Below are 27,142 nucleotides of genomic sequence, written 5' to 3'. Positions count from 1 at the left end.
TACTTTAAAATGTTTATTTCAAAACAGAATTTATTGAAACAGAATACATGTTAATAATATAGGCTTAATATCTTAAAGGGTACCTATCCATGAAATGTTTATTCCTTTGTTGCAACACAGACACACACACACACACACACACACACACACACACACACACACACACACACACACACACACACACACACACACACACACACACACACACACACACACACAAACAATCCAACAATCCAACAGCCGGTAACCTCTTCAGTTATTTATGCAGGTGCTCCATGGACCAAGATGGCCAGCAGTAAGAGGCCTGAGTTTCCAAGCAACCGTGCTGAAAGCAGGACGATAAGGAAGTAATGTGACCACGGTGCAGCAGGGTACTCTGATTCTGCTGTTTGCATATCTTCTCCTCACCCCCCCTCACCCTCTCCTCCCCCATCTCTCTCTCCCTGACTGAACTTGATCCAGTGAGAAATGCAGATGACTTTTTTTTTTTTCCTGCATCTTGACATGTGACATTTAAATGAATTTATGAGATTATCTGCCGGTGGAGGATGTATGATAATGGTGCCGTTACTGAGATCACATTAAGGCTTTTTTGCACCTGGGTCACTCTGGAGGGAGGTGAATCAAATTCAAGTGGAAATGCTCATCTTGAAGAAGAAGAAGCACTCTGAGGCTTTACTAAAGATACTAATAAAAGAAATAAACCTAATTCAAAATGAGCATACCTTATTTTACCCCCTCTAGTTAAACCTTAAACGAATGTGTCCCTGTTTAGCAAACCATTGATCACTTAGGCCTCTGAACATCATGTTGTGCCTGGAGACCTTCGTGCGTCAGGTGCTTTGGCTAATAATTGATAGATTTGTAGAGGCGACGTGTGGAGGGTTCACAGCTGGCTGACTGCTCTCCACAGCCCGCTATAAAGCCACCGACAGCCCCAAGCATGGTGAAATAACGACCAGAGAGTAACACTGGACATCACAGGCACCATGACAGCTCTGCTCGCCATTTTCACATGTCTCGCCTTTCTCACCTCTGCGGCTGCTAAGCCCAACGCTGGTTTGAAAACGTGGGGTCGTTTCAGTAAAATGCCCTATCCGGGAGACAAGGCGTTCCTCTACGACACCTTCCCCAAGGACTTCATCTGGGCGGTGGGCACGGCCGCGTACCAGGTGGAGGGCGCCTTCGAGAAGGACGGCAAGGGGCTCTCCATCTGGGACACTTTTACGCGCGGTGGGAACCGGATGGCCACCGGGGACGTGGGCAGCGACAGCTACCACAACGTCCACGCAGACCTGAGAGCCATCAAACAGCTCGGGGTCAGCCACTACAGGTTCTCCCTGTCCTGGTCCAGGATCTTCCCCAACGGCACCCGCGGGAGTTACAACGAAATCGGCACCAACTACTACCGGACGCTCATCAGGAGGCTGAAGGAGTACCGCGTGCAGCCGGTGGTCACGCTCTACCACTGGGACCTGCCCGACCACCTGCAGCAGACCCTGGGCGGCTGGAGCCATCCGGATCTGGTGGGGATTTTTAAAGACTACGCAGATTTCTGTTTCCAGACTTTCGGGGATGACGTGAAGTATTGGATCACTATTGATAACCCGTTCGTGGTGGCGCGGCACGGGTACGGCACCGGGGTGGTCGCTCCCGGGATAAAGAACGACCCCGATCTCCCGTTCCGTGTTGGACACAATCTCCTTAAGGTGAGGTTTTTTTTTTTAAATGAGAAGTATCCAGCAACTTTAGTTGACTAGTTAATGAGTAAGTGATGCAGTATTCCTCTAGGAATTAGTGTAAAAAAAGAAGAACAAAAAGGTTCCAGTAAATGATTTACTTGAGTACAGTTCCAAATTATTATTATTATGTTTATTCATCTTTTTTCACTTTTAATTTTTTTTAAATTTTTTAATTTAATTTAATTTTTTTTTATTTTTTATTTTTATTATGGTGTAAACAAGTCTCCCTGTGTTTGACTGTCTTTCAACTGTCTCATTTCTATGAAGTATTTTAAACTTCACTTTTCTCTCTCCATGATCATTTTCGACCATCCTCTCCATCATTTCTCCTTCTCTCCGTCCGTTTCCCCTCCAGGCTCATGCAGCTGCGTGGCATCTCTACCATCGCCACTACCGACCCCGTCAGCGGGGCAAGCTGTCCATGGCGCTGGCCTCTCACTGGATCAAGCCCAGCCGCACCCGCCTGGAAAGCCTGCGAGAGTGTCAGTGCTCCCTGGACCACGTCCTGGGCTGGTTCGCCCGGCCTCTGTTCACAGATGGAGACTACCCTCCCTGCATGAAGGCCAGGCTGGGCTCCCGGCTGCCCTCCTTCACCCCGGAGGAGAGGGAGCATGTGAGGGGAACGGCCGACTTCTTCGCCCTCTCCCACGGAGCGGCCCTCAGCTTCCAGCTCATCAACGACAGCCTGAAGTTTGGGCAGCAGGAGGATCTGGACCTGAGGATGCTGCTCTACTGGGTCAACGCAGAGTACAACAAGCCGCCTATCTTCGTGGTCCAGAGTGGTTGGTAGGTTTGGATGTTGATTTATCCATCCGTCTGTGATGTTCTTGTGTGTTGTTCTGCCGTTTCCTGTGTTGTGGAACATCTTGTTTTTACTTACTTCTCAACACAGGTACGTCCTTGGCAATACTAAGACAGAAGACCCAAAACACATGTACTACCTCAAGAGGTTCATTGCAGAGGCACTGAAATGTGAGTAAAGATAGGGTCTGCTGTCAAACATTCACCACGACAGTTTGTTTCCCTTTTCCAATATGAGCATGAACCATTTTACATGAAGCTGAAATCTCAAGTTAGTAGAAGCTAGTGACTTGACTCATGTCTCTCCATCTGTCTGTGTCAGCCATCATCATAGATGGAGTGAATGTGATCGGATACACAGCCTGGTCTCTGATAGACGGCTTCGAGTGGCACAGGGAATATGGGATACGACGGGGACTGTACTACGTTGACTTCAACACTCTGGACATGACGAGAGAGCCAAAGACGTCTGCCACCTTTTACAGGTACGCGTTATCATGTGACCAGTGGGGAGTTTGACAAAGGAGGCACCATATTGTAATGTGTGAAATAACAATAACGATACTAATATTTCTGTTAAAGGCTTTATTGATGAAACTGTCCACATAATGGCACATGCATGTGATGATGCCTTACAACTACAGAGATAGTTTTCACTCTCAGCACAGCTCCTCCTGAAGGGATGATTATTCGTTATTCTTAAAGAAATGTCATCCAGAGGAACGGTTTCCCAGAACTCCCAGAGAACAGACCAGCACAGGGAATCTTCCCGTGTGATTTCGCCTGGGGGGTATCAGCCAACTCCATACAGGTATGTGTGTTCTTTTTGTGTGTGCGTGTGTGTCTGTGTGTTTGTTTGGATGAGAGGAAGGAGTGTGTGTAATGTATGATCGTGTTGTGGAAAGATAGGGGCGTTGACAAAGGGCAGAGGTCGACTCAATGAGAATACTTCATCAGAAATAGAGGAACTTGACAATATAAAATATTAACACTGCATTAGCTTTGGTTGAGAGATTCAGTACAAACCTAACTAATATTTAGTATCAACACTTTTTGTAATATTATTATTATTATTATTATTATTATTATTATTATTATTATTATATTAAATTATCTGATTTAGTGTTGTGAGGAAGGAAATTAGTAGCTGCAATTCCTCTCCTCCATCATGTTCCTCTCATTATTTTGAACTTGCATTTTTTATGGTGAAAGTCCAGTTCAGAAACGGCCACAACGATGAATCCTCTCTTAATCATAAACCACAAAACCTGACACCGTCCAGCTCGGCCAACTGAGCTAAAGAGCAAAGGGCCAAGTCTTATTATCGATTTGTCCTATTTGGCTTTTATTTATATTTGTGTGTATCAGGTAAACGCGGGGTGAGAGGGCGACCGAGTGCATGTTTACGTTGGTGTGTAAGTTCTGTTTGGCCTCATGTCATATAGGTGGAGACCACGCCCAGCCAGTTTGCAGACCCCAGTGTTTACTTGTGGAACATCTCCAACAACGGAGAGCTGATGAGGCTGGAGGGCTTCAGTGCACCACCCGTACGCCGAACCCCACACTGTGCTGATTACGCCACCATCCGACAACAGGTAAGTTTGTCTTTGAATAGCTTAACACACTAAGAGGTAGAGGAAGAGAACGCTTCTGTACTGAAAAGTATATTCTTCCCACATACCATAACATAAATGCACATAATTGACACATTTGGCAGAGTGTATATGTGGGAAGTCAGTGAGAGATCATGTATGTTTTTACAGCTCCAAAGTGACTCCAAAATGCAAAATAAATAGATAAATGAAATAGAAAACAAATTGCAGGACATTTATTTTCTCAGTAACCCTTAATAATTATATTTAAAAAAATGTTTAAAGTAACATTTCTGTCACTTGGGGTACATATTTGTAAAAACATGCAGTATATTTTGGTTCTTTCAGTCACTTTTATTGATCTCACTCGTATTTTTATGAACTTGATAGTAATTGTGCTAGTATTTGTACTTGCGAATGCTCAAATTGTTGGGGTTCAACAACTGATTTGCATAAATGTTTACTGTAACATACTTGTATTGGGTATATGGTGCCTCAGCAACTGACTTTTGTATTAAAAAGTTCAGTTTTTTTGATAGATTTGTGCTGTTTCTCCAGGTGTGTAAAAGTTGTGCCACGTTGATCATCTTCCCCTTCTCTTCAGGTGGATGAAATCCGGCAGGTAGGGGTAAACCACTTCCACTTCTCCCTCAACTGGTCAGCTGTGGTGCCTACAGGTGACGTGGCTCATCCCAACACCACCCTGCTGGGCTACTACCGCTGCTTCACCCGTCAGCTGCTGCAGGCCAACGTCACGCCCGTGGTCACTCTGTGGCACCACACACGCCTACGCAGCAGCCTGCCGGCCCCGCTGGACACCGCCAACAAGTGGCTGAACAGGTCAGATGCATGAATATGCAGTTAAAGCACTTTTAACTCCAGCAGGTTTTTATCCAGTTTCCAATTTAAATTAAAATTTTAGATTATTTACATGAATGTTGAGCAGGTGTCATGACTGTTAGAGCTTGAAAATATGTTCCGAACACAGGACTAATAAACAGACATCTTCATCAGATATGGTTTATTACAATTTACATCCTGTCTGATGTAAACATGCAGTGATGTTCTCAGGAACAGTCTGTCCTTGTTGCCATCAACATGAAACAGCTATCACTTGCTGCCATGGTATCATCTTTCCGTTTCCTGTAATAAAGAGATATCAGTAAAACCAGTGATTACAATATTTAAACAATGGAACAATCTAATGTAATGGCATTTCATCTGTATTGGCACAACATTTATTGTTAGATGGTAATAGATCTCCCATGATTCATCTATGATATTAATTTATTTGTGTGTAATCAGTGGTTTTAAATACATTCTTTTTATATATTGCGATTGCTTTATGCCTGCTTTTTAAAATTGTAGGCATTTATCTTTATTTCCTCAGAGAGACTCCAGAGGCGTTCGTGGACTATGCCAGACTTTGTTACAGAGAACTAGGTGCCCATGTGAAGATGTGGATCACCCTGAACGAGCCCAACGATGAGGTGGTGAGCTACCAGGAGGGTCATCAGATGCTGCGGGCGCACGCTCTGGCTTGGCGCGTTTATGACCGCGAGTTCAGACACACACAGGGAGGAAAGGTCAGAAGGGAAATGTATTAATGTATTATATATACTTGAATATTTTTATCATATTTTATCATATGGAAGTATTCAAACAGTCATCTGCGTTTGCTGCTCCAAATGAATTACTCGTTCTGATGCAATTCATGTAAAATACAGAAATTCCTTGTGCATAAAGAGGACCTAACAATATTTTTTAAACAGCAATTATAGTAAATTTAAAAGCTGTCATGATTCACTTTAGTCACTAAGAGAATTAAAACGTCCCAGATGATCACCTGTGCCGCCACGTTTTGTTGTTGTGACTCAGGTGTCTCTGGCTCTGCACATGGACTGGGTGGAACCGGCATTCTCATTCAGCCGCGAAGACGTGGAACCGGCCAAAAGGGTTCTGGACTTCCGTGTCGGCTGGTTTGCAGAGCCCATCTTTGGCAGTGGGGACTATCCTCTGGGGATGAGGAGCTGGCTGCGGCAGCTCAACTCACTAGAGTACATATACTTCATTCATACTTCAATACAGTCACTTTGTTGGCTATAGAGTAAGCACTGCAGTTTAGAGTCACAAAGAAGAAATGTTAACAAATCAACTAGGCTCTGTAATTCAGTGTCCACATTAAACAGGATTTAAGGATTTAAGGGTTGGATTTTAATTGGGATTATTCAAAGATGTAATATGATGAGATATCAGTATCGTTGAGCCGGATGTTGTAGTAGCAGTATCTCATTAATGACAAAATGTTAAGTATACACAATTAATAATTAAGGGGGCAAAGCCATAACTACTACTTGTACTTGTGAAATGTGTCTCCTATGTAAAATGACGTCTTCTCTCTGTGTCTGCTTCCTCAGCCTGCCAGTGTTCAATGAGGAGGACAGACAGCTTGTTAAAGGGACGTACGACTTCTTTGCCATCAGTCACTTCAGTACCAAGTTGGTGACACACGCCAAGGAAGACTCGTAAGATCAAATCCCTTTAATACCAATATTTTGACAGTGACAGGAAACAAAAGAGGAGAGAGATGAGTGCTATTTTAAAAGCTACTACTCCTCTGTACACCACTTCAATAGTATTTAGTTAAAGACAGATAATTTTCCCAGACATAGTGAAACATCCAGCATCTTAAAGTCATCAGATATTAATGAGAATGTTATTTTGTCTTCAGCTTCTGTATCGTCTCCATGTGTGCAGGTACACCTACACAGCCATGCTGGAGGTCCAGCACATGATAGACACCACATGGATCATGTCTCCGAGGCCCGTTGTGCCCTGGGGCCTGAGGAAAGCCCTCAACTGGGTGGGACTAGTCTTGCAGTCTTGTGAAGAGTTAAAATGTTGGATGTAGAGCTGATTGACCCTTTCTTCTTTACTTAAACCAGTATTTGGCAAGTTGACAGGGACATAATAAATGCATCTTGTGTCCAGCAGTTAAACGTTTGATATTGAGAATAGTTGAATATTAATAGATTTGGGGTTTTTCATTGAGGGATGCAATTTAATATTTAACCAGGTTGTTGTATTCTTATTGGAAAATATTAAATCACTTTTTATCAGTATTTTTTAAATGTCTTCTGGAGGTCATCTTTGAGATTTCCCTGAAAAACCACGAGTGGCTTATTGATGGTATTTTAGGTAGATGCAGTAAAAACACTATTTTCATGAGCAGGTCTGGGCTCCTGCTCTGAGTTCCTTGCTCTGCACTTCTAATTCAGTGATTTAGATTCTTCATATTCTACTTGAAAGTTAATTGTTGTTTCGATGTGATAAACTTTGATAGCAGAACCTGACAGAGATAAAAACTGACATTGCTTTTCTGCCGTTACAGGTGAGGGAGCACTACAGTGACGTCCCCGTCTACGTGATGGCTAATGGGGTACAGGAAGACCCGGCCCGCTTCAAAGACAGCCTCAGAGTCTACTACCTGTACAACTACATCAATGAGGCGCTGAAAGGTGAGACTACAGACACACATATCTCGCTGTTTGGATTTTATAGGATTAACGCAAAACTGCTGAATATTGTAATCACTGCATTTGTGTACTGAGTGGTAAATCCTTTAGCGGTGATTTAAGTTTTTCCCCTTACTGGCCTCAGTGGAGCTTAATTATTAGACAGTTATTTAGGTCAGCGACCCCTGAACAGTCAGCTGACTCCATACGGACAAAAATATCAACAGAGAAACACACTCTTCTCTTGAATTGTGGAGTCAAGGTCACTGGCTATCCAACTACCTGTCCTTGCAAAGTTTATTGGGTTAAACTCAGTGAAGACTTTGGCTGGCACTTTGAAGCCTTGCAGTGTCATGCTGTGATGTGGAAATAGTATAGTATGTTAGTGTGTCTTGCAATGTGCTCTGTAACCACTAGAGGGCAACCACTCACAGAAAGTATATATTTATAGAGCATATAGTATATTGTTTATAGTACATGTTTATTTAGAGTGATGCTTCCACTCTAGTAACTTAAGTCTAAAATACATCAACCACGAGATATCAGGAATCATTTTTTTATGTTTAATGATTTTATCTTTGAAACTTCTTATCTTACTTCTTATTTTTCTAAATAGTGGCATAAATTGGGTTTACAAAAAAACAAAAACTCAGAAGAGATGTTCCTTATTAAAAATATTTGTAAGTACCTTTTTGGGGATTGTTAATCAAAACAGGTGCTTTATTTTTTATATTTATGTTTTGGTATCACTTTATTTCAACACACCGTATTATAAAACGTACAAGCAGTAGAGAAACATTGAATAATTAGCTCAGAACATAGTTATGTAAGAAAAAAATGATGTATTAATTATAATTTAAATATATATTGAGTTAGCAGTCGACTATATATTAAATATGTCTGCATAGGAGAAGTTACAACTGTTAAAAATAACTTTTTTTAATACTTCTTCTTCTTACTTCATTATGTAATTTATTATATGTTTATATGCTACTGATAGTCAATAAATGGGGGGTTAACGGTCAAGCTTATACTTTTTTTTGTTAAACATAAACACCAGCCCGACAACTCACCTCCACATGCACATACTAGTACCTTAAAATGAGTGCTGAACTTCTCACTTGTTGTCTCTCCTCCTCAGCGTACACTCTGGACGGCGTAAACCTGAAGGGTTACTTTGCTTACGCCCTGAGCGACCAGAGGGACCCGGGCTTTGGCTTGTACGGCCAGGTTCACGATGAGGTCATCATCAAGGCCTCTCTCTCCAACTATCGCAACATCATCCAGCACAACGGCTTCCCCATTCAGGGAGCGGCGCCCCAACAGTGTCCCAGCATGCCTCAGCCCTGCCTGGGCTGCCATGCGCTGGTCAAGAGGCCTGTGGTGGGCTTCCTGACTCTGGTAGGTTCAGCGGTGCTCATCACCCTGGGCCTCATCATCTACTACACAGCCAAGAGGCACAAAGAGTGTTACTGATGATTGTGACTGTGTGATTTTTTTTTATTTTTTTTATAAATTACTCAAGCAAAAGAAGAAAAACTGAGCTTGTTATCAGTTCCAGCTGATTAGTATTTATCACAGAATGGCCTTTTCAAAACTGCTTGTGAGTTAATGCCGTTCGGAAAGTCAAGAGTCTCCCATTAGGGGGGTTTCCATTTTTCGAGACCTCTCGCACTCCACAAGATAATTTAACCATAGAATCCAAAAGGAGGAAACCTCGGATAGCACGTGTGAAAGATGAAATTGGGTGTTTTTATTTGCCTTCATGGGTTGACAGAACATCTCGAAAGACTATTTTTTACGTTTTTGTAATGTCCTTTGTGCAGTTTTGTGACTGTAATTAGTATGTCTTTCTTATCTTAGTGCTCAACTTGACAATACATTTCCTTAAATAAAAAGGTGAAAAAAACAAACAATAACAAAACATTTTTTTGGTGTGGTAGAATTTAAACGAGATACTTTGAACAGCCCTGGTTCATTTCAGGCTGTTTCATTAATCCTCCTCGCTCACTCCCTGTGTTTCCTGTCTGTCTCTCATACTGGGAAACCTGGAGCAACATCAGATAGTAATGTAGGCGTTTGTTCATAATAATAAAATCCACATCTGGTCATTTCCAGAGAACACCATCATACCTTTTCTTTTTTTATATAAACAAATCCATTTTTTTTGGTTCTGATGCAGATTTTTTAGGTAAACATCTCGTTCTTGCAGTATTTTTTTTTAATACAAAGAAGTGCATACTACCATAAAATTGCTCTGTTTGGATTATTTTATCCCACTAGAGTGACAGTTCAAGGTTTACAAACTATGTGCAGTGCTGAGGTTTTGGGCAACAATCCATGGCAGAAAGCCACAAACTTTAAAGCGTACTTGTTTCTGGGTTAGTTATGTTAATGTCACCACCAAGCCTTACAGAATCCAGATCTGTATCAAGTCCGCTGGAAGATATCAGGAAAGCAACAATGGCTGTCGAAATCCTGATAAGAAAAGTATCCAGGTTCTATTCACAGTCAAAACATCATCCCATCCAGACCGTCTTCCATGAACTTCTTGTAGATGGCCATGAACTTGGCGGTGAAGGCCTCGAGGTGGTAGATGGCTTTGCTGCCCAGCTGCAGTCTGTGTTCGTAGTAGGCGGCCATGTGGGCCACTTCTGTCTTCAGCTGACCATCGCAGTTACTCAACAGCTCTGTCACCAGACCCTGTTAGAGGATTGGACGAATACAATGAATACTCCTGACCTTAAACATCACTGCAGATTTAACACATTAAAAAGGAAGATGCTGTGTAGTAAACGGTACCTTCATGATGATATCAGGAGGGATGCAGTGAGTCAGCAGCTCGTACAGCCTGGCGCGAACCTCCAGCAACCTGGAACAGACACAGATGAGGAATCAGCAGAAAATCCGACTAACTTTCCTGAGTTGCTACAGAACAAAACTAAACCTCTTCTCTCTCTTTTTGCCTCTCCTACCTCTGAGGGCTCTGCTGGCTGACGATGGCGTTAGCGGTTTCTCTGAGGTAGACCTCCCAGTCCGTCTGCGGGACTTCTTGGTCTGCAGAGAATGGATACCTGGGAAAGAATAATGCAGTATAAATAAGCACATTCCTTTTCATTTATTAATATCCAATGCTAATCCAAAGATTATGCCGTGGAGGAATGATAATACGTTTTTATGACAACTTACTGCTGCACTCTGCATGCCTCACACATCAAAAGGGCTTTGCGGAGGTTGCGACCAGACTTCTCAGCGATGTGTTTGGCGAGCTCAGGTGGGAGGAGCAGACCCTCCTTTTTACAGATCGATGTCAAAACACTGCAGACCTGGCAGACAACAATAACCCAGAGACAAGGGGTTAAAAGGTCAAACGTAGTCTTGATCGTGACTTATGCCGCAATGTTTAGGTATTCTAATGTGCTACTTTCAGAGGATTACTAACAACATCATCTCCACCTCACCTCCTCTATGCTCGGCAGAGGAACTCTGATTGCCAGACAACGGCTCTGTATCGGCCCAATGACTTTAGAGGTGGAGGTAGAGCAGAGGATGAGACGGCAGGTGGACATGTACTTTTCCATTGTTCGGCGCAGAGCGTGCTGGGCGTCTTTTGTGAGTCTGTCCACCTCTGTCAGCAACACCACTGAGAACAAAAGTGTGACGGTCTGATTTTATGTTTTCACAGAGGCACAGGGTGGAATCGGGGAAAAGTAGTTGATGGAAGGATGTTATCCTTTGATTTTTTTTAGAGCATTCTTAAAAATGTTAAGAATGTTAAAGTAACAAAGGTATGCGTCTTTCCTACCTTTGAACTCTCTCTGGGTGCTTGTCTGGATCTGCTGGGACTGAGCCACGGTTTTAATCAGCTCTTGAATCACCACACGGTCCTGGTATCCAGCATCACTGTGAGAAACAGAACAGAAATACTCATTGTCCAACAGAAATGAATTACGTTTTTTTGTCTGCCACAGCACACATATCTTCTCTGTAAATCACTTGTCCCGTGTTTGCCATCACAGGCGGAGCAACATCATCGTTCCTGCTAAGGTCTATTTCTTACCTGACTTGTAAAAATCAACACGTTTTGTCCTGCACCTCAGTTTGTTGAATGAGTGACCAAACAAACCATTCACTGGAGAAAAGTGCACCACTAACATCAGTTACAGAGTAGATAGCTAATAATAACTCAAACATAAAGACCTATTAATAAATCCTAATCTGCAAAGTAACCAACAAGCTGTAAAATAAATGCATTAGAGTAAAAAAAAAACAACACATTTTCTATGAAATTAAGAGAAATTCTCTGACGCAAATGCCTCCGACACTGTGATTAAGTACAGTACTTGAATAAATGTGAATAGCTACTTCTTCATCATTTAGTTACCTTGCGTTGACTTCCAAGTGATAGTTGCTGGCTATTATGTTAATCTCAATTTTCTTCTTTGAGGGAGCCTGGAGATGTAAAAACACAAAACAGGGTTACAAGTAAGCCTTCATCAGACAATCTGAGTGTGTCCTCGTGGAGACAGAGAGGAGAGGTGTCTGGAGAAGCTGCTTGCTTGTAGTGTATTGTATTGTATTATAATGCAGCTGTGGGGTTATCTCCTCTCACCACGATGGTCTGGTGCTCTATGCGGAGCTTCTCCACCCCGGCTCCATACAGCTCCCTCAGCAGACACATGATGCGGGTCTTCTTCCCCGCGCCTGATGGCCCGTACACCAACAAGTGAGGGAAGTCGCCACATTGAACCTGAAAAAATAAATAAATATATATAAATATAAATACAAAAATAAATATATATAAATAATATATATATATAAAATATAATATATAAATATAAAAATAAATATATATGAATATATATATATATATAATATAATATATATATATAAATAAATAATATATAAAATAAAATAAATATATATATATATATACTTGCTCAAATTTCATTGGACTATCTTATCAACGACATTTGCCTTATTTGCCACTTGGTAATGCTAGATGATTTGGGTTAACAACGGGGAATCATTGATCTGGGTAAAGTGAATTAGTTGATAGCATACATGCAGATATTGAGTGTGATGCTAATGCTAACGTAGCCTTATTAGAGTTAACATAGCATGCAGGTTGCTTCTCTTACCAGGTTTTTCAGCTGAGTCGCTTGCTCTTTATGATAGTCGAGTTTCCCGAGGGAAGTCGGCCGATATTTGTCCACCCACAAACTCATTGTGTTATGAATGTAATAACTGTAATCGTCCGTGTTGACAGCAGACAGCTTGGGTCTAGTTTACTAACTCTCCCGCGAAATAGTGTTCGTAGGCAACCCGCGCTGCTACTTCCTCTTGTGCTACGGACAGCCGAAAGGGTCAAAAACATGCTAAAGGCGTGTGGTAAATCTACCACTACACTGTAAGCAGGCTACTGGACACCTGACATGTTCTGTATCTGACAGCGATAGGATTTTTTTAAACATTTAATGACATAATTATGTATTGTAAAGTATAAAGTAATTAAATACACCACTATAAGCGTGGTCGTAGCCAGATAGTATTAGTGTGCGCTGTATTTGACATGTTTATGGGCAACATAATGTTATTTCCAGAGTCACAGTAATTTTTTTTTTTTTGCAGTGGTGGAAGAAGTAAAATATTTCCCTCTGAAATGTAGTGGTGAGGCAGTATAATGGAAATACTGTCAAAATAGTTCTTAGTTACATTCCACCACTGATCTTTTGTGATGATATGTGCAGACCACCAAGAGATGACCTCTAGATTCACTCTTGCATGACTTCTGTTATTATGTTCGGGCGTAAATAGATTTGTGTGTATACCATACAGGACAACCCTGGACAAAACATGTGTCTTATGGGGATAGAGCCCAGAGGAGGACAAGGAGTTAAAAGGGACCCAGCAGCAAAAGTTGCACCAACTAGGGGCCCTCTAGCACATTAATCTGGACTCTTAAAGATAGCATCTTCTATTTTTTTGCAGCATATTTGCAGGCGTTTACAGTGAAGACAGTGAAGTTAAGATGTTATCACCAAGGAATGTGAGAATTTAATTCCACTCAACAAAAACAAAAGCTTATGATGTCACCACCAGGTCATTTCAAAGCCATAATGAGAATGAGAGCTGATAGTTTTTTTAGAGGAGCTAAATAAATGTGCTGCTTTATGTATTACACCTATTAAATGTTCTTATTCTATGATCAACTTCTGAAAAGAAAAACTTTACACATAGTGCATTCATTAACATTTTTCCTCCGCCAGCAGGCAAGAAAGTGCCAAATTGCAATGCCATGTTTTCTGTCATGCAGTGACAAAATTGGAAAGCAATATTTTTTCATTGCTTATCTGACTTCATGCATGTCAATGTTTGTTGTCAAAATCAAGTTTTGATCTGTCTTATATTTTACACTGTATCCATAGTACACAATGCCAAGATAACAAAGCTTACACAATTCAGTGTGTGTTTTTCTGCAGCTAGTCTTGATAAATGTTGTATGTGCTTTCCCCTCAGTGGTATTGGTTTATAGACTTCATAACATAAGACAATCATAAGCTGTTATAAATACTCATTAACCTCTTCTCTCTTTTCTCTAATTGTTTTATCACGTACTGTATCCTATCTCAGCTTATTCTTTTCCCTGCTTTTCTTCAGCCTGACCCGGATAACTATACCTTTCTATGACAGGAATGTTGTATATGTAGGAGCATGTTGCGGCAGGTTGGCATAGCTTGTACTGAAATACATGTTTGAGTTAAATTAATTAGCATCCATCATCACAGTAATGTGGGACAGTGAAACACCTGGGACGGCTGGTGGAAGTTTATCAAGTTCCTTCATGCAAGATAGCTTAATATATTAATTTATAAGTATCACTTTGACCCATGAATAAGTTTGCCTCATAGTTGAACTTGTGCTGATGCTGTTTTTTTAAAGGTATTACATGTATTTTAAAGGTACAGGTCACCCAAAAACACAGTGGCACTTGGTTTGTATCCTTTTCATTTGATAAATTCAACATAAAATTCTCTTTTGACGGCGATAAATCATGGACCTTGTTGTGAAAACTGTCAACTGTCAATGACTCAGAAAAACGTAACAGTTCAAGATACAAGATTAATGCTGCACTATCATGATGATAATCTTATGTGGAAATACCTAATGTTGCTTTTAAATGTCATTCTGTGATACTTAGACTGCTTCAAACTTTCCATCGCTGATCTCCTTTCTATGTGAATGAATTGCAGCCTATATCTTTATACCTCGACAAGCTCTCGCCCTCTGTGAATAATATATTGTTTTGTGATTGTGGTTGGATAGACGTGATTGAGATTAGAATAACTTAACTCTTAAATCTCAGCACGCTCTCTACCTTGACCAGATCTCTTCTCCCTTAGACCTCAAACAGGCCTCAACAGGCAGAACCATACTCAAGGTTAACATACAAATAACAGGTTTGTACTCTTGACCTACAAAACATAAAATTCAATGTTTGCTGGCAAACTTGAGGAATTCCACAGTTCATCGTCAGTTTTCTAAGGACCTTAAGTCCTTTTTTGTTAACCAAGGCTTACAGCATCGCTGCAGTTACAAACAGTAAGAACTGAGAGATTTTTTTAGAGAAGATAAGAACATGTTAAAAGCATTACCTCATGTGTTGCTGAGGAATGTGCTACCAAGGTGAAAAATGCTTTGCCTCGAGTCGTATTATACAGCATTGAGTGAAAAGGAGGAATGGGGAGGATGAAAGGTGCGACTCAGACCCCAATTCTTTTAATCACAGTCTTATTTTTTATAATGTATGTGCAGCTATTTAATCTGTTTCATCATTTCCACAAGAGAACTTTATATTTCATGTGCTTTGAGTGCATAATGTATATTTTTTCTCTCTTGCATATGCTTGCATTTACATGCAAAATAACACCGCACACACACACAGGCACACACACACACACTTGCACAGGTAGGACAAACACCTGCCTGTGGAACTCACTGTCTTCTTGCTGAGGTAATGTAGGAGGGGAGAGCATTCCTCAAACCTTTCTTTCTTTCTCCTCCCCTCACAGCATTTCATGTCTTTTCAGAGGTAAACTCACTCTTTCTGTATTATCGGCTTCATGCAGCGTATACGCATTACATCGCCTCCTCTGGATACTTTTGTTACCTGGATGTGCTGTTCGAGGCAACAACTTCCGCACAAAAATATCTGGTATGTTGAAATTTGAATTTGGTGTTTCTTTATAAAGCAGCCTATAGTTCCTAAAAGTGTTTTAAAGAAAGAAATAACAGTTACAGTTGCTCCATTATGGTTAATATTGAGATTAAGATTTTTTTAATTTTTTTTAATTTCAATTAAGATGTTGTTAATTTAAAGTATATATTTTTTCAGAGACCAGTTGACACATTGCCTAGATTGGGAACAAATTCCTTTTTTTAGCAAGTGTGTGGTAGAAAACGAATGTTTTTGTTTTACCTATACATACTGTCTTTGTTTAACAGTGATATCATTTTAACCTAGTTTTAAGACCCACAACTCCATGTTTGGAAGACAAAGAAAAAAATGCAAGGTAAGGAAAGGGTGTGTTGGGCACAGCCAAAAATATCCACCAGGAAAAAACAATGTGGTTGAGCACAGTGCATTTGTCAAAGAAGAACTTCGGAGTGGTGCACTGTGGGGTTTTTGTGAAGACACACTTTGTTGACTTTGGCATAGACCAGTCACATTTGTGATTATTTCTAATAACTTGTACTTTTAGAAGAATATTCAATCCAAAACAGTGGGAAATTTATTTTTGCTAAAATTATAAATTCAAACTGCAGCACTGAGCCACGTCTTACTGAGAGGGAAAATATCGATTGGCCGATAAACTATGCAACAGTTGAGTCTGTAAGCAAATCCAGACATCATTTGCCCAAAGTTACATTCTGTGTCTCTTTCTTTCTCTCCATCTCTCTCCAGCCCAGGTATCAAAGGAATTTTTCTGGGCCATTCAAGTTTGGGCCAAAGTGTAAATACCATCCAGTCCACGCATGATTTTAGCAGCTGTTTTGTTTCATGACAGTCCACCCGGCTCTGTTCGAATGAGTCTCCATTGTACGCACTATAATAGGCTCAACAGATGAGGACTGGTTCCCTAGTGATGCATGAAGGTCCAGTAGCTGCATTGCCTGTTCAACAACAGCCTAACAGGCATATTTACCCTCAGGCTGTGGGTGTCCCTTCGAGTGACCTGCAAGCTCAAGTTCCCCTCTTGACTCAAAGCTCCAACATGTCTGAACCTGTTCCTCTGCTACATTGTGTTCCGGGTCCAGTCGCCAGTCATGATCAAAAGTGGAAGGAGCTGAAGGTGGACATCAGCTCCACCTGTGATACAACTAAGCCTTCATCAAAGCGGAATGGACACTGTGAACGCAGACAGAGTTCAGACATGGTTCCTGGAACAGGCAGCGACATGGATAAATGCAGTTGCAACCATCTCCCAGCATCTGATAACGCATCACATGACTGTTCCTTGGATCTGCTAAGAATAGTAAAGCACAAGCCAAGTGCCATTGTGTTCTATGATAATGATTGCAGCACTGACAACCAGTTGATCTCTGACGTTGGAGAGTCCTCTTCATCCACCACTGAGGAGGAAGAGGCAGACGATAATGAGGACGATGATTTTCCTCAGGCGTCACAATATAAGGAATTCCTGGTCAGTCGTCACCGTAGAAACTTGAGCAGGAACAGGAAGTGCTCGAGGAAGAGACAGGAAGCACAGCCTAATGGACCTGCACCTGGCAGCCGGCAGAAGCCCACCAACAAATGTGAACCTGAGTTCACAGGTAGCCAGGAGGAAGAGGAAACACTGCAGAACAATGGACAACAGGTAAGAAAAACAACACAGGAGCAGAGTGATAACAAAGACAAAGAAGTCCTATTCAATATGTAGAGTTGCTAGTGAAAGCAGTTCAGTAGCTGTGTGCCTGTGTTGCATTGTGCTGCAGAGAGGCCTTTTTCACAGCAGACAAGTTGACTTCTCAAAGTAGGAAAAGCACTCATGACATTAATAATGGCTCTGTTCTATATAACTGTCCTAGGAAGCAATGAGCCTGAAACTGAAGCAGCTAAATGGAATTAAGCCATCATTAATTTCATAATGTGACAAACTGTCATCAGTTGAAAAAGGCCTATTTTGTTACTGTGAAACCTACTTTCACCACTAGAGGGCAGCACATTGTTTCAAACTGTTCAGCATGAGCTTCTTTCAATTACTTTGGCGCTTGTTATATTTTTTCCAAGAGTGTCAGTCTTCCAGATATTTTCAAAAGTGTAAATGTTAATATATTGAATACCATGAAAGTTTCAACATTAGCTAGGAACAATATAAATGGTGTCATCATTCATATATGTACACTGAGGCCACACTGCACTGTAGGGTAGTTGATGCATCCTGATGGGTTGGTGGTCATAGAGGCAAAAATGCACGTGTTAAATATGTAGAATGTCGTAGAATGTCAGTGGTTTGATTTTGGCTTGTTCATCTCTGTTGCATGTCATCGTACTCTCCCTCTTTTGCACCTTTCTTGTTTTTGAGTTATGGTGAACATGCCAACAATGAATCTAATCATAACATCGACTGTTATGCTACCAAACAATTTAGAGATAAAGAGTTCATAATTGTTTGAATTCTTTAGAATATTAAATCTTTTTGATGTGAAAGAGACAAACGTATTGAAACAAAAGGCCAACTGAATAAAAATGGAATATTTTGGCAGGTATAACTTTAATCGTAAATTCCTCTCATTTTTCTCCTGGCCTGGCCTGGCATCACCACTTCCCAGCATGCATCGCACCAGCGGGCCTCCACCGTGGTAATAGTGTGAGCGTGCCCCTGACGGCGTTCTCACACCTGTCAGAGCGGCCCTCAGACACTGGCACGTTCCCATAACAGTCCTCTAGCACAATACACACTGTTCTCCTCTCTTGGACTGAAATGAAAGGATTTGTTCTCCCCCCGCTCCTTTTGTGATGTCCTTCTTAGAGTCTGACCAAGTAGCTTTTACGTCACTTATTGACAGGCTTAGGCAGTGCTCATTTAAATACCTGTTAAGTCAAAGAGGCCCCATTGTGGTTCCACATTCCTGGGATATTTTGCTTTGGGCAGCTTCGTCACACTCCACAATGTGGGTAACAATTTAGGGTAAAAATCAAGTATTTAAGCTGCATTTAGAGTGACATGAATCTTACATGCTTGTGTGTTTAACTCAAGTCCGCTATCAAGACAGTTTTCCTAACATGTTCTGTAGGTGTTTTGAATCTCAGTCTTGCTTACTGGGCTCATTACCTTCTCAACTAATTCAGCTGTTTTTACCAAGTTAAAAACGTTATATATATAGATTTTTTTTCTTACTTGAGCATACAAACTATGATCTGTTTTCTTATAGAAGGTGTGACTTTATTATCTTAAAGATTCATTTTTTTATTCCCAGAAGACATAACTTGCATCAGTCTGTAATTCCCAGTGTTATATTTAGCTATTTGGATTTGGAGGATCAACAGAATTTGTTTGCAAGTGTCTGCTGCTTACTTCCCCTCTTCTGTAATTGAGTTACAGTTCCAACATGATATTGTCATTGATTCATGCACACATACCTTTCATTTCAGCTCTGCAGAGCACACTTACTGTACAGACCAAGGATAGCCTCACTTCTTTATTTATTCATACTTCGACGTATGTGTCACCATAATGGGTGTTATAGCCTTTCAGACTGATAATGAAATGGTCTTGTACCAGAGATACAGTGATGCATTAAGAGCTCTACCCTCCGTCAATACTGTGTTCAGAAGACCTATTAAAATTGTATGAACTTTGAGAGCACTCTGCTGAGAAAAGTAAGTGTGCAAATGGGAGTCTATGCGCATGCCATGGTGTGCATTTGTTTTCACATGAGCACATTTTACGTGCCACTCAGCGTACGTTCATGCAGTAGCTCATGCCACAGAAAAGCCTCCACTCCCTGTGCTCTCCCCTCGCCCTGGCTCTGTCCCCCATAGTGAGGGTAAAAATAGCACCCTGCTGCACATAGACAGCCTTCTGTGTGTAGGAATCTGGAGATGTGGGGGCTGTAACACACAGGAAATGGCTTTACTGCCAAAGCTATAACTGCAGATATTTTTTAAACTGGTCAACATGATGGGGTTTGGAAACGGGAGCGGACAGAATGGTGTGTTTGTGTGCGTGGGTGGGTGGGTGGGTAGGTGAGGGCACACTTGTGTCCATGCATGCATGTGTGTGAGTGAGGGGGCTGTTTTGGGACTTCAAGCTCCTCAAAGGGGCCCTATGTGCTGCTATCAACCTCTGGGACTCTAGGATTGGCAGCGGAGCCCAGAAACAAAGCAGTGTGTTCATTTCCTGGAAGGCCTGTGAACAAGTGTCTCAGTCAGAGTCCATGACCAATGGGTGGAGAGGGAAAGAGAGGGAAAGCGAGGGTTTAGGTATGTGCATAACTGAGCTGTATGGAGTGGACAGATATTACAACACACTTAAATAATGTACGCTGGCCACACTGCTGTTTTTATATTATTTAAAGGCTGTTTATTTCTGTATCTTTATCTTTGGTTTTAGCATTTCTCTGCCATCAAAAGCCTCTCTTGTCCTTGCTCTAAAATAATCTCATTAGGAAGGTGTCACCTCCTCCACAGTGCAGGGTACACCGTGTACCCCTAGTCGGGCTAAAAAAGCTCAATATTCGTCTGCGAGTAGGCTGGAGGCTGTGACGGGTGGAAGAGGAGTCTGAGTTTGGTTAGGTTCAGCAGATCTTTTTGAGGCCAGCATACATCAGTGCAAGGTTAACCCCAGGGTTTGTCCTTGAGCCATATTTATGTGTGTGTTTGTGTCTTTTAATCTGTGTGTTCAGGCTGCTGAGTGTGACTCCATGACCCTGCTGAAGAAAAAGTTGGATCACCTCAATGAGGGGATCCAGGAAGTCCAGAGCGCTGATTCCTCCCATTCAGACGTGGCCAACGCCGACGAGGAGCAGCAGAGCACCCCGGTAAGCCAAGTACAGTCAAATCAAGTCAAGTCAAGTCAAGTCTGACTCATTTATATGGCGCTTCAAACAGGCTTTGGATATTAATCATGGTAGAAACAAATGAACAAATGATTAAATTAATGAATGAACGGCCAAATCATAAAGGTGACGTGAGGAAGTTGTTTGCATAAACGTGTACATGGAGTCTGGATAGACTTTCTGTTCAAGAGAAGGGAATCTAACTATAATGGAGTCTCTGCATGTATGAAGGTATATGTAGTCATAAGTAATCATTACTTTAAGATTATTATGTTTTTAAACTGTAACTTTATAAATCACATAAGGGTAACCTTCAAATCAGACTTAAAAATAGATAGTTTTGTTTCAACGTCAGTGTAGCTGAATTACCAAAGTTCCATCTTTAGTAATTAGGTTTGCATCTATACCAATATAGACAAAGTTTATACATTTTTAACATCATACCAAACGTGGTCCCACACACTCAAGTGTGAAGACTTTACCATTGAGTCAACATACAGAGCACCACAAACACGTTGGGCCCACTTAGTGGGCCCAACGTGTCAGGCTTGCAGTCTCCAGGCTTGCAGTCTCTCCTCTGTTTAATAAGGGGTAAATTAATTAAGAATAATAGTTTGGATGAGCTCCAAGCCTGTTGTTTTTCCGCCATTAAAGCCTTTCCTAAATGGCATGGTTTTTGACTCGTCTGGTCTCCATCTGGAAACAGCATCAATCCTCCAGGAGCTACAGGTCCTGTAGTAAGAGCCAAGTTCACACCAGTTTACTGTTATTTTAAAACGTTTATTTAAAATAATTTCTGGAAGGAGACTGTAGCCAGGTCCTCTGCTGGGCTCCTCTGTTCTCCTCTCACATTACATTCCGGCCGCCTCATTATGCTCACCAAGTGTAAATCTGGTAACCTCAAATAGCTCTTAAACCAACAGCACACAACTTTAGGAATTCTTATAAAAAGGCAGCATTTAATCAAACTAATCTTAATCAAACAGTCTGGCGAGCCAGTAAAACAGCAGTAAAACAGACACTTTTAGCTAGTGTCACATTACCTGTCAAGTATTTTTATGTAACACTGAAGCAACTTTTATTTGCAGTCGGGATGGAATTTTTGCAGCAACCCACCAAGGTAAAATAAGCAATACAACACATTATTATGATCAATAAAAAGATAAATCAATGATGATGTTCAGTTCAGCCGCCTGCCTTGTAGTGGAAGAGGAGCAACGGGACTATTTATCTCAAAATGTCAAATATTTATACAGTAATGAAGATTAAATGACCCACGCCCAGAACAATAATGCCTAATAAAAGGCATTCAGAGTTGGGTGCAGGAAGGAGTAATAAGGAATTAGGATCTTTTTTTGAAATAACTAACAGTCTGGTAATTTAATATCTATCTTCTAACCACAATTACGTTTTTGTTATTGCAAGTCGAAGGCTTAGTAAAGAAAAAACTGCAGACTTCACTGCAACCAAGCTTCTGTTTGTAGTGTAATCAGAAAATATCCATTAATCACCATCCCTCCTAATCACATTTACTGTGAAAAAGCCCCTTACATTTTAGAAATTTGTTGTTGAACAAAGAACAGGCATCAACCTCTGGATCTGAAAAGTCAAGCAAATTTGGAGGTGCATTAAACTGGCATTCTTTCTATCACCATCAGGGGGCGACTGCTCTTCTTCCAAAAAGAACTTTGATTGTATAGAATTTTATGAGAAAATGATTCTACTACTCACATGATTTATTACCTCAGTTAACTCGAGTTTATTGTCTCAATTTGCTTGTTTCAAGTTTTCTTCAATACAGCATCATGTTCATTCATTTTGATGGTCCCATTTAGAGTAAAATAGATGATGTGATTGATAAGTCGCTACAACGGCATTGTCTGTATTGGAAGATGTCCATGTGTACGTCTTACAACCTGTCTTATACAGCTTTCAGTTATGTTTGGCTCCACTCTCTAGCGTAACTTCTGGTTGCAAAAAAACACAGACAGCGACAACCAGAAACTAAAAGGCGATGACCAAAATGCTGAACTCGAGGTTTCAGAATCGCAGACCACAAACTGATGGGTGACGTCACAGTGACTATGTCCAATTGTTCCTCCTCATCACATCCTCTGCACTTATATTTTGGGATGCCATTTCGCTGTTGGATATGTAACACAAGAAAAGAGAACAAAAAGGTTTTTCAATAGAATTGCGTTCCACCACTACCCAAGGTAAAGTAGAACCCTTTGGTTCTTCCTTGCCTCCAACTACGTCACTTTCATGACATGGGTGCAGGAAGAATAACAGATTTTGCAACTGGGCCCCAAAAACACAGAGGACATCGGCAAGAACTAAAGATGTTTTTCACACTATAGAGCTAGTAGATAGAGATTCTGTTGAAAATTGGCAAATTTCCCCTTTAAGAGTAACAAATGTGGAAACTCCAAAATTAGACTGACTTTCATTTTGAACTGCACTTTGTTTTGGGGATACAGTGTCCTTGATGTTGCTTTCTAACTGTGACAGCATAGTTAGAATATTAGCAACGACATCATGCTATCTCTATGATGGAAATGTTCCACGGGGTCAGAAGGGGAATTTTCAACATAGACAAGCATTGTATGTTGTGATGAAAGGAAAATATGTCTCTCTGTTCATGCATTCGAAGATTGGATTCTTGCACGCTGTTTACCGAAATATATTTCATTCCTCCTTCACTCTCATTTTCACACACGTCCATGTTATCAGCTCAGTGGTGGACGGGAGGGGAGATCGGAAAGCACAGCAGCGGATCTTCCCACTGAATTGGGTACAGTAGTTGAGTCATGAGGTCAAGCACGGATGGAGTTTCCAGTCACTGAGTGGAGATAGAGAGGGACGAGGATGGGTTGGATAAGGCGGGGAGTTTTCAGAAAGAGAGAAGGGCAGACACATCATCAGCAGTGTCTTATATCTTCAAACACTCCCCACTACAACACCAGTTCCACTAAATACTCCACAGAAACCAAACACAGATTACGGAGAGCTGCTGAAGAGGCAGGTGACATGAAGACAGGGACTCGGGTAAGAGACTTGAGGAGACACTTCTACATAGAGACTGATATTAAAGGTGGTAGGGCATCAACAAAAATAACTTATTTTGAGACATAACGGCACTTAACACTAAAAAATAACCAACAAATGAGAAGAATGGCTAACTGTTTCTTCCTGTCAGCATTATGATGAAAAAGGAGAGAATTTAAAATGCATATTATCTTTGGAGAGTAAGAAAAGTGGAAAACTAAACTAAAGGGGTTAATATAATATGTTGTCACCTTGAGAAACACTAGCAGTAGAAATACCTTTTGTATGATTGACCGTGGTGATCATTTTACTATTTTTTAACTACTTACTAGTTGATGATTTTATACTGAGGTCAAAATGCTGGATGTAGCTAAGTTGAAGACCCGATGTGGGAAAGAAATGCATCACGACAAAGTCCACTCAGCAGCTGTTCTTGAGCTTCTGATAACACTGACATGATCTATCTACGCAGTTGGAGTTTCCCAGGAGATGTTCAACTTTCCAGTTATTCAGGGAACTTTAAGGATTTCTCTTATTGGCTTAAAAGTTACAGGATGGGCCTATGGATGAAATTGTATTTGTGAACTGCTGTTTCAAAGTACAAGGCTGAACTCTACCTTGATAGGGTCATGGATTGGGTTTAAGAAGCACCTTTTTCTTTGACAATATCTGACTTCTTCTTCTCTGTCCTCACAGCGTGCTTCGGTTGTGAGCAGGACGGAGAGTCAGGCGACAAGTCAGGATAAGGTCACCAACAGAGCTCCGGACAAGCTTGAGCCACTGACCAGGCGGCACTCCCGACCTTTGACCCGCAGCAGGCCGCTGACCCGCTCGTCCCTCTCGTCCCCTACGCATCTCGATGCTCGACTGGCCAGGGTGAGTGAGACTGTCTTTCTGTGTGTTTCTGGGAGTGTTTTAAAGTGGTGGATCAGTCTGCAAAAATCTCAGAACTGGCAACAACTTGTTTAGTTATATTGGAACGATTTTGTGGGTAATCTTACGGTTAAAAAATATTAATTTAATGAGTGTTTGTGTATGGTCCTTGCTCCGTACTATTCCCTTAACAATACTGCAGCTTCTCCCATGTGAAACCCACATTTTCTGTCTCCTGATTATTACTATAGGTTACCAAATCACAAGCTTAGAATATCTGTCATTTACCCTTTATTTGATCATCTTACAGACTTAGTTCAAACCTGCTGTTAAATCATGCCTCACTTACTCTTTAGAGACAGCATGGATGCTGTTTTAAACAACATCTAACACTTTGCTGCAGACCCTGCAGACAGGAGCTCCAGAGACACGTCTGATTGATAGAAGTTGACCAGTTGTCTGAGAAAAGTCTACCAAACTCGATTTGTAACATCTTCTGAGTGAAACCTTCAGGCTCAGGCCTAGTTTGTGCTGTATAATTGTGGACAATGACAGAGTCTGCTGAAACCAACAGTTTGATCTTTGCACTGCTTTAATATATTCTTTGCCTTACAGTGGTAACTTCTACCCAAAGCTCACTCTCACTTTAGAAAACACTCAATTTTCTCTGTTCTGTTTCTTCTATCGTCTCTCCTCCCTCTCTCTGGGCTTCTGTCCAGTCTGCATGTACCCTGCTGTTGTGTAAATAAGGTGAAAGTAAAAAGATGAGCCAGCTCTGCTCCATCCAGCAGGATGCAAGGTCATCTTTCTCTGTGTCAGCACTGCGGCAACAGTGAAACAAATACACCACGGCTCAACAGTTACAACTGTCAGACAGATGAAGGGAGGTAAAGAGCAAGGGAATGGGGAAATGGGTTTAATTGATGTTTCGTAATTGTTAATTACAAAAACATTAAGCTTGAATGTTTTTTCTAGACAATAGAATTCAATGTCCACTTAGTAGCATTATTTGGCGCTTTCAACCACATTACCTGGTCTTCATCAGTGCACTGATTTTGCTCAGTGGTCATGGATGTTTTGTATGTTAGTTTGCGTACATACTCCGTTTCTGTCAACAATTAAATATAACAAAGACATCTGACAAACTGTCACTTTATATCCCATTTCTACCTAGATGTCTTTGAACAGCAAAAAGACAAAAATAAGTTACTGGGTTTTGAGCTGCAAAACATAGATGTTCACAAGAGATGGCATGCAACCGCAGAATACATTGGTACATGCCTTTGGTCAGTATGCAGTTAATCCTGAAGTGTCAAAATGATTAGTTGAGTATGTGTGTGTGTGTGTGTGTGTTGTATGTGAAAGTGTAGGTAGGTATAGAGAGCAGCAGGGGCCGTGGGATCACACTGATGTTAAGGAGCAGGTTTATTTTCCCCCAACTGTGACTGATAAAGCACAGCTGTCCAAACTGACATGGACACACTGACACACACACACACACATACACACACACACACACACACGCACACACAGATACATAGTGTTAGCACAGTAATATTTTCGAGTGGTGATTGGATGCTCTACATTGGATGCTCTACATTGGTTAATAATCCTAATTTCACAAATACAAAATTTAAATTATGATTTGAATGATTTTAATGAGTTTGTTGTAAATAATTACACTCTAAATCATTGGACATTTTAGTGCATTGTCATTTTGAAACTTGAATTGACAAGTAAGATGATGCCTTGTGTGTTTAGGGATTTACAGTACACGATAACAGGGCTGGGGGAAGCCCACTGGGAATCATGCAGAACTTCCTGTGTTATTGCAAAAGTGCAGGTGCATCATTTGGTAAATTATTGCTCCCAATCCCATGCTTTGTAAGGATGTGGTGTTTTCCTATGACAGTGGCAGTATTAATGTTACACAATCTGTTTTTGTATTATGTTTCACACACTGGTAAGGGAATAAATCTGGAACATTAAGTTCCCTGACCTTATTTGTTTTCAATCCCTGTGTATCCTGGGACTTAATATGTGTGCGATGTACTCCTCATGATCAGAGTCTTAAGCTTTCATTTCCTGGGTTAATATTCTAGCTATTGAATATTTGCGTCATGGGTTGTTGCTGGTGGATTTTACTGTTGGTGACTGTTTTTGATCTTATTGTCTTCCCTCACTCTCTTTCTTCATCTACACTTGTTATTATTATTATTTTTATTTATTTATTTATCATCTATTTTGATGACCTTTTTCTGTCATGCTCTTTTTTTCCAGATCAGCTCACAGATTCCTAAGAGATCACTGACAACACACACACACACACACACACACACACACACACACACACACACACACACACACACACACACACACACACACACACACACACACACACACACACACACACACACACACACACACACACACACACAAGCACAATATCCTTTCCAATTCCCTCTAATTTATTTGCATAATTTATTATGATTTAAGTTGCCTGTCCTGA

General features: G+C 41.0%; 3 protein-coding genes across 4 annotated transcripts in view; 2 read left to right on the top strand and 1 right to left on the bottom strand.

Annotated features, from left to right (window-relative positions):
• Nucleotides 1–883: 883 nt before the first annotated feature.
• Nucleotides 884–9,130, top strand: kl (klotho). 2 transcript variants are annotated; one of them, XM_054625780.1, is made up of 13 exons: nt 884–1,709; nt 2,098–2,528; nt 2,635–2,714; nt 2,866–3,028; nt 3,249–3,354; nt 3,989–4,138; nt 4,740–4,975; nt 5,526–5,721; nt 6,014–6,192; nt 6,553–6,660; nt 6,893–6,998; nt 7,527–7,653; nt 8,792–9,130. In XM_054625780.1, the coding sequence occupies exons 1-13, from the start codon at nt 990–992 to the stop codon at nt 9,124–9,126; spliced, it is 2,937 nt and encodes a 978-aa protein (XP_054481755.1). In that variant the 5' UTR covers nt 884–989; the 3' UTR covers nt 9,127–9,130. The 2 variants fall into 2 exon arrangements, 1 of the variants encoding a protein (XP_054481755.1); XR_008532393.1 differs by lacking the exon at nt 8,792–9,130 and having other exon boundaries at nt 6,867–6,998; nt 7,527–7,617.
• A 1,021-nt stretch (nt 9,131–10,151) lies between these two features.
• Nucleotides 10,152–13,000, bottom strand: rfc3 (replication factor C (activator 1) 3). Its single transcript, XM_054625781.1, has 9 exons — nt 12,792–13,000; nt 12,263–12,400; nt 12,035–12,102; nt 11,456–11,553; nt 11,112–11,293; nt 10,840–10,976; nt 10,626–10,724; nt 10,453–10,522; nt 10,152–10,353 (listed from the first exon to the last, which is right to left on the bottom strand). The coding sequence occupies exons 1-9, from the start codon at nt 12,876–12,878 to the stop codon at nt 10,162–10,164; spliced, it is 1,071 nt and encodes a 356-aa protein (XP_054481756.1). The 5' UTR covers nt 12,879–13,000; the 3' UTR covers nt 10,152–10,161.
• Nucleotides 13,001–20,613: 7,613 nt separating this feature from the next.
• The window catches only part of LOC129113325 (stAR-related lipid transfer protein 13-like), a 48,940-nt gene continuing 42,411 nt past the window's right edge, over nt 20,614–27,142 (top strand). Inside the window, 2 exon segments of the mRNA XM_054625551.1 lie at nt 20,614–20,694; nt 24,457–24,636. The gene's annotated coding sequence lies outside the window, so the exon portion shown is untranslated.

This window comes from Anoplopoma fimbria, chromosome 24, assembly GCF_027596085.1.
Source record: "Anoplopoma fimbria isolate UVic2021 breed Golden Eagle Sablefish chromosome 24, Afim_UVic_2022, whole genome shotgun sequence".
Lineage (NCBI taxonomy): Eukaryota > Metazoa > Chordata > Actinopteri > Perciformes > Anoplopomatidae > Anoplopoma > Anoplopoma fimbria.
Note: the sequence above shows the minus strand (reverse complement) of the source record. Positions and strands in the feature narration are given on the sequence as shown.

What these genes read in the sequence shown, in the direction of transcription:
- kl (XM_054625780.1), top strand. Translation starts at nt 990, where the DNA reads ATGACAGCTCTGCTCGCCATTTTCACATGTCTCGCCTTTCTCACCTCT. An exon ending in TTCGTGGTCCAGAGTGGTTG is followed by an intron (nt 2,529 to 2,634) that starts GTAGGTTTGGAT and finishes TTCTCAACACAG; the next exon opens with GTACGTCCTTGGCAATACTA. An exon ending in ACACACGCCAAGGAAGACTC is followed by an intron (nt 6,661 to 6,892) that starts GTAAGATCAAAT and finishes CCATGTGTGCAG; the next exon opens with GTACACCTACACAGCCATGC.
- rfc3 (XM_054625781.1), bottom strand. Translation starts at nt 12,878, where the DNA reads ATGAGTTTGTGGGTGGACAAATATCGGCCGACTTCCCTCGGGAAACTC. An exon ending in TAGAGCACCAGACCATCGTG is followed by an intron (nt 12,103 to 12,262) that starts GTGAGAGGAGAT and finishes TTACATCTCCAG; the next exon opens with GCTCCCTCAAAGAAGAAAAT. An exon ending in CTCTGCCGAGCATAGAGGAG is followed by an intron (nt 10,977 to 11,111) that starts GTGAGGTGGAGA and finishes GTTGTCTGCCAG; the next exon opens with GTCTGCAGTGTTTTGACATC.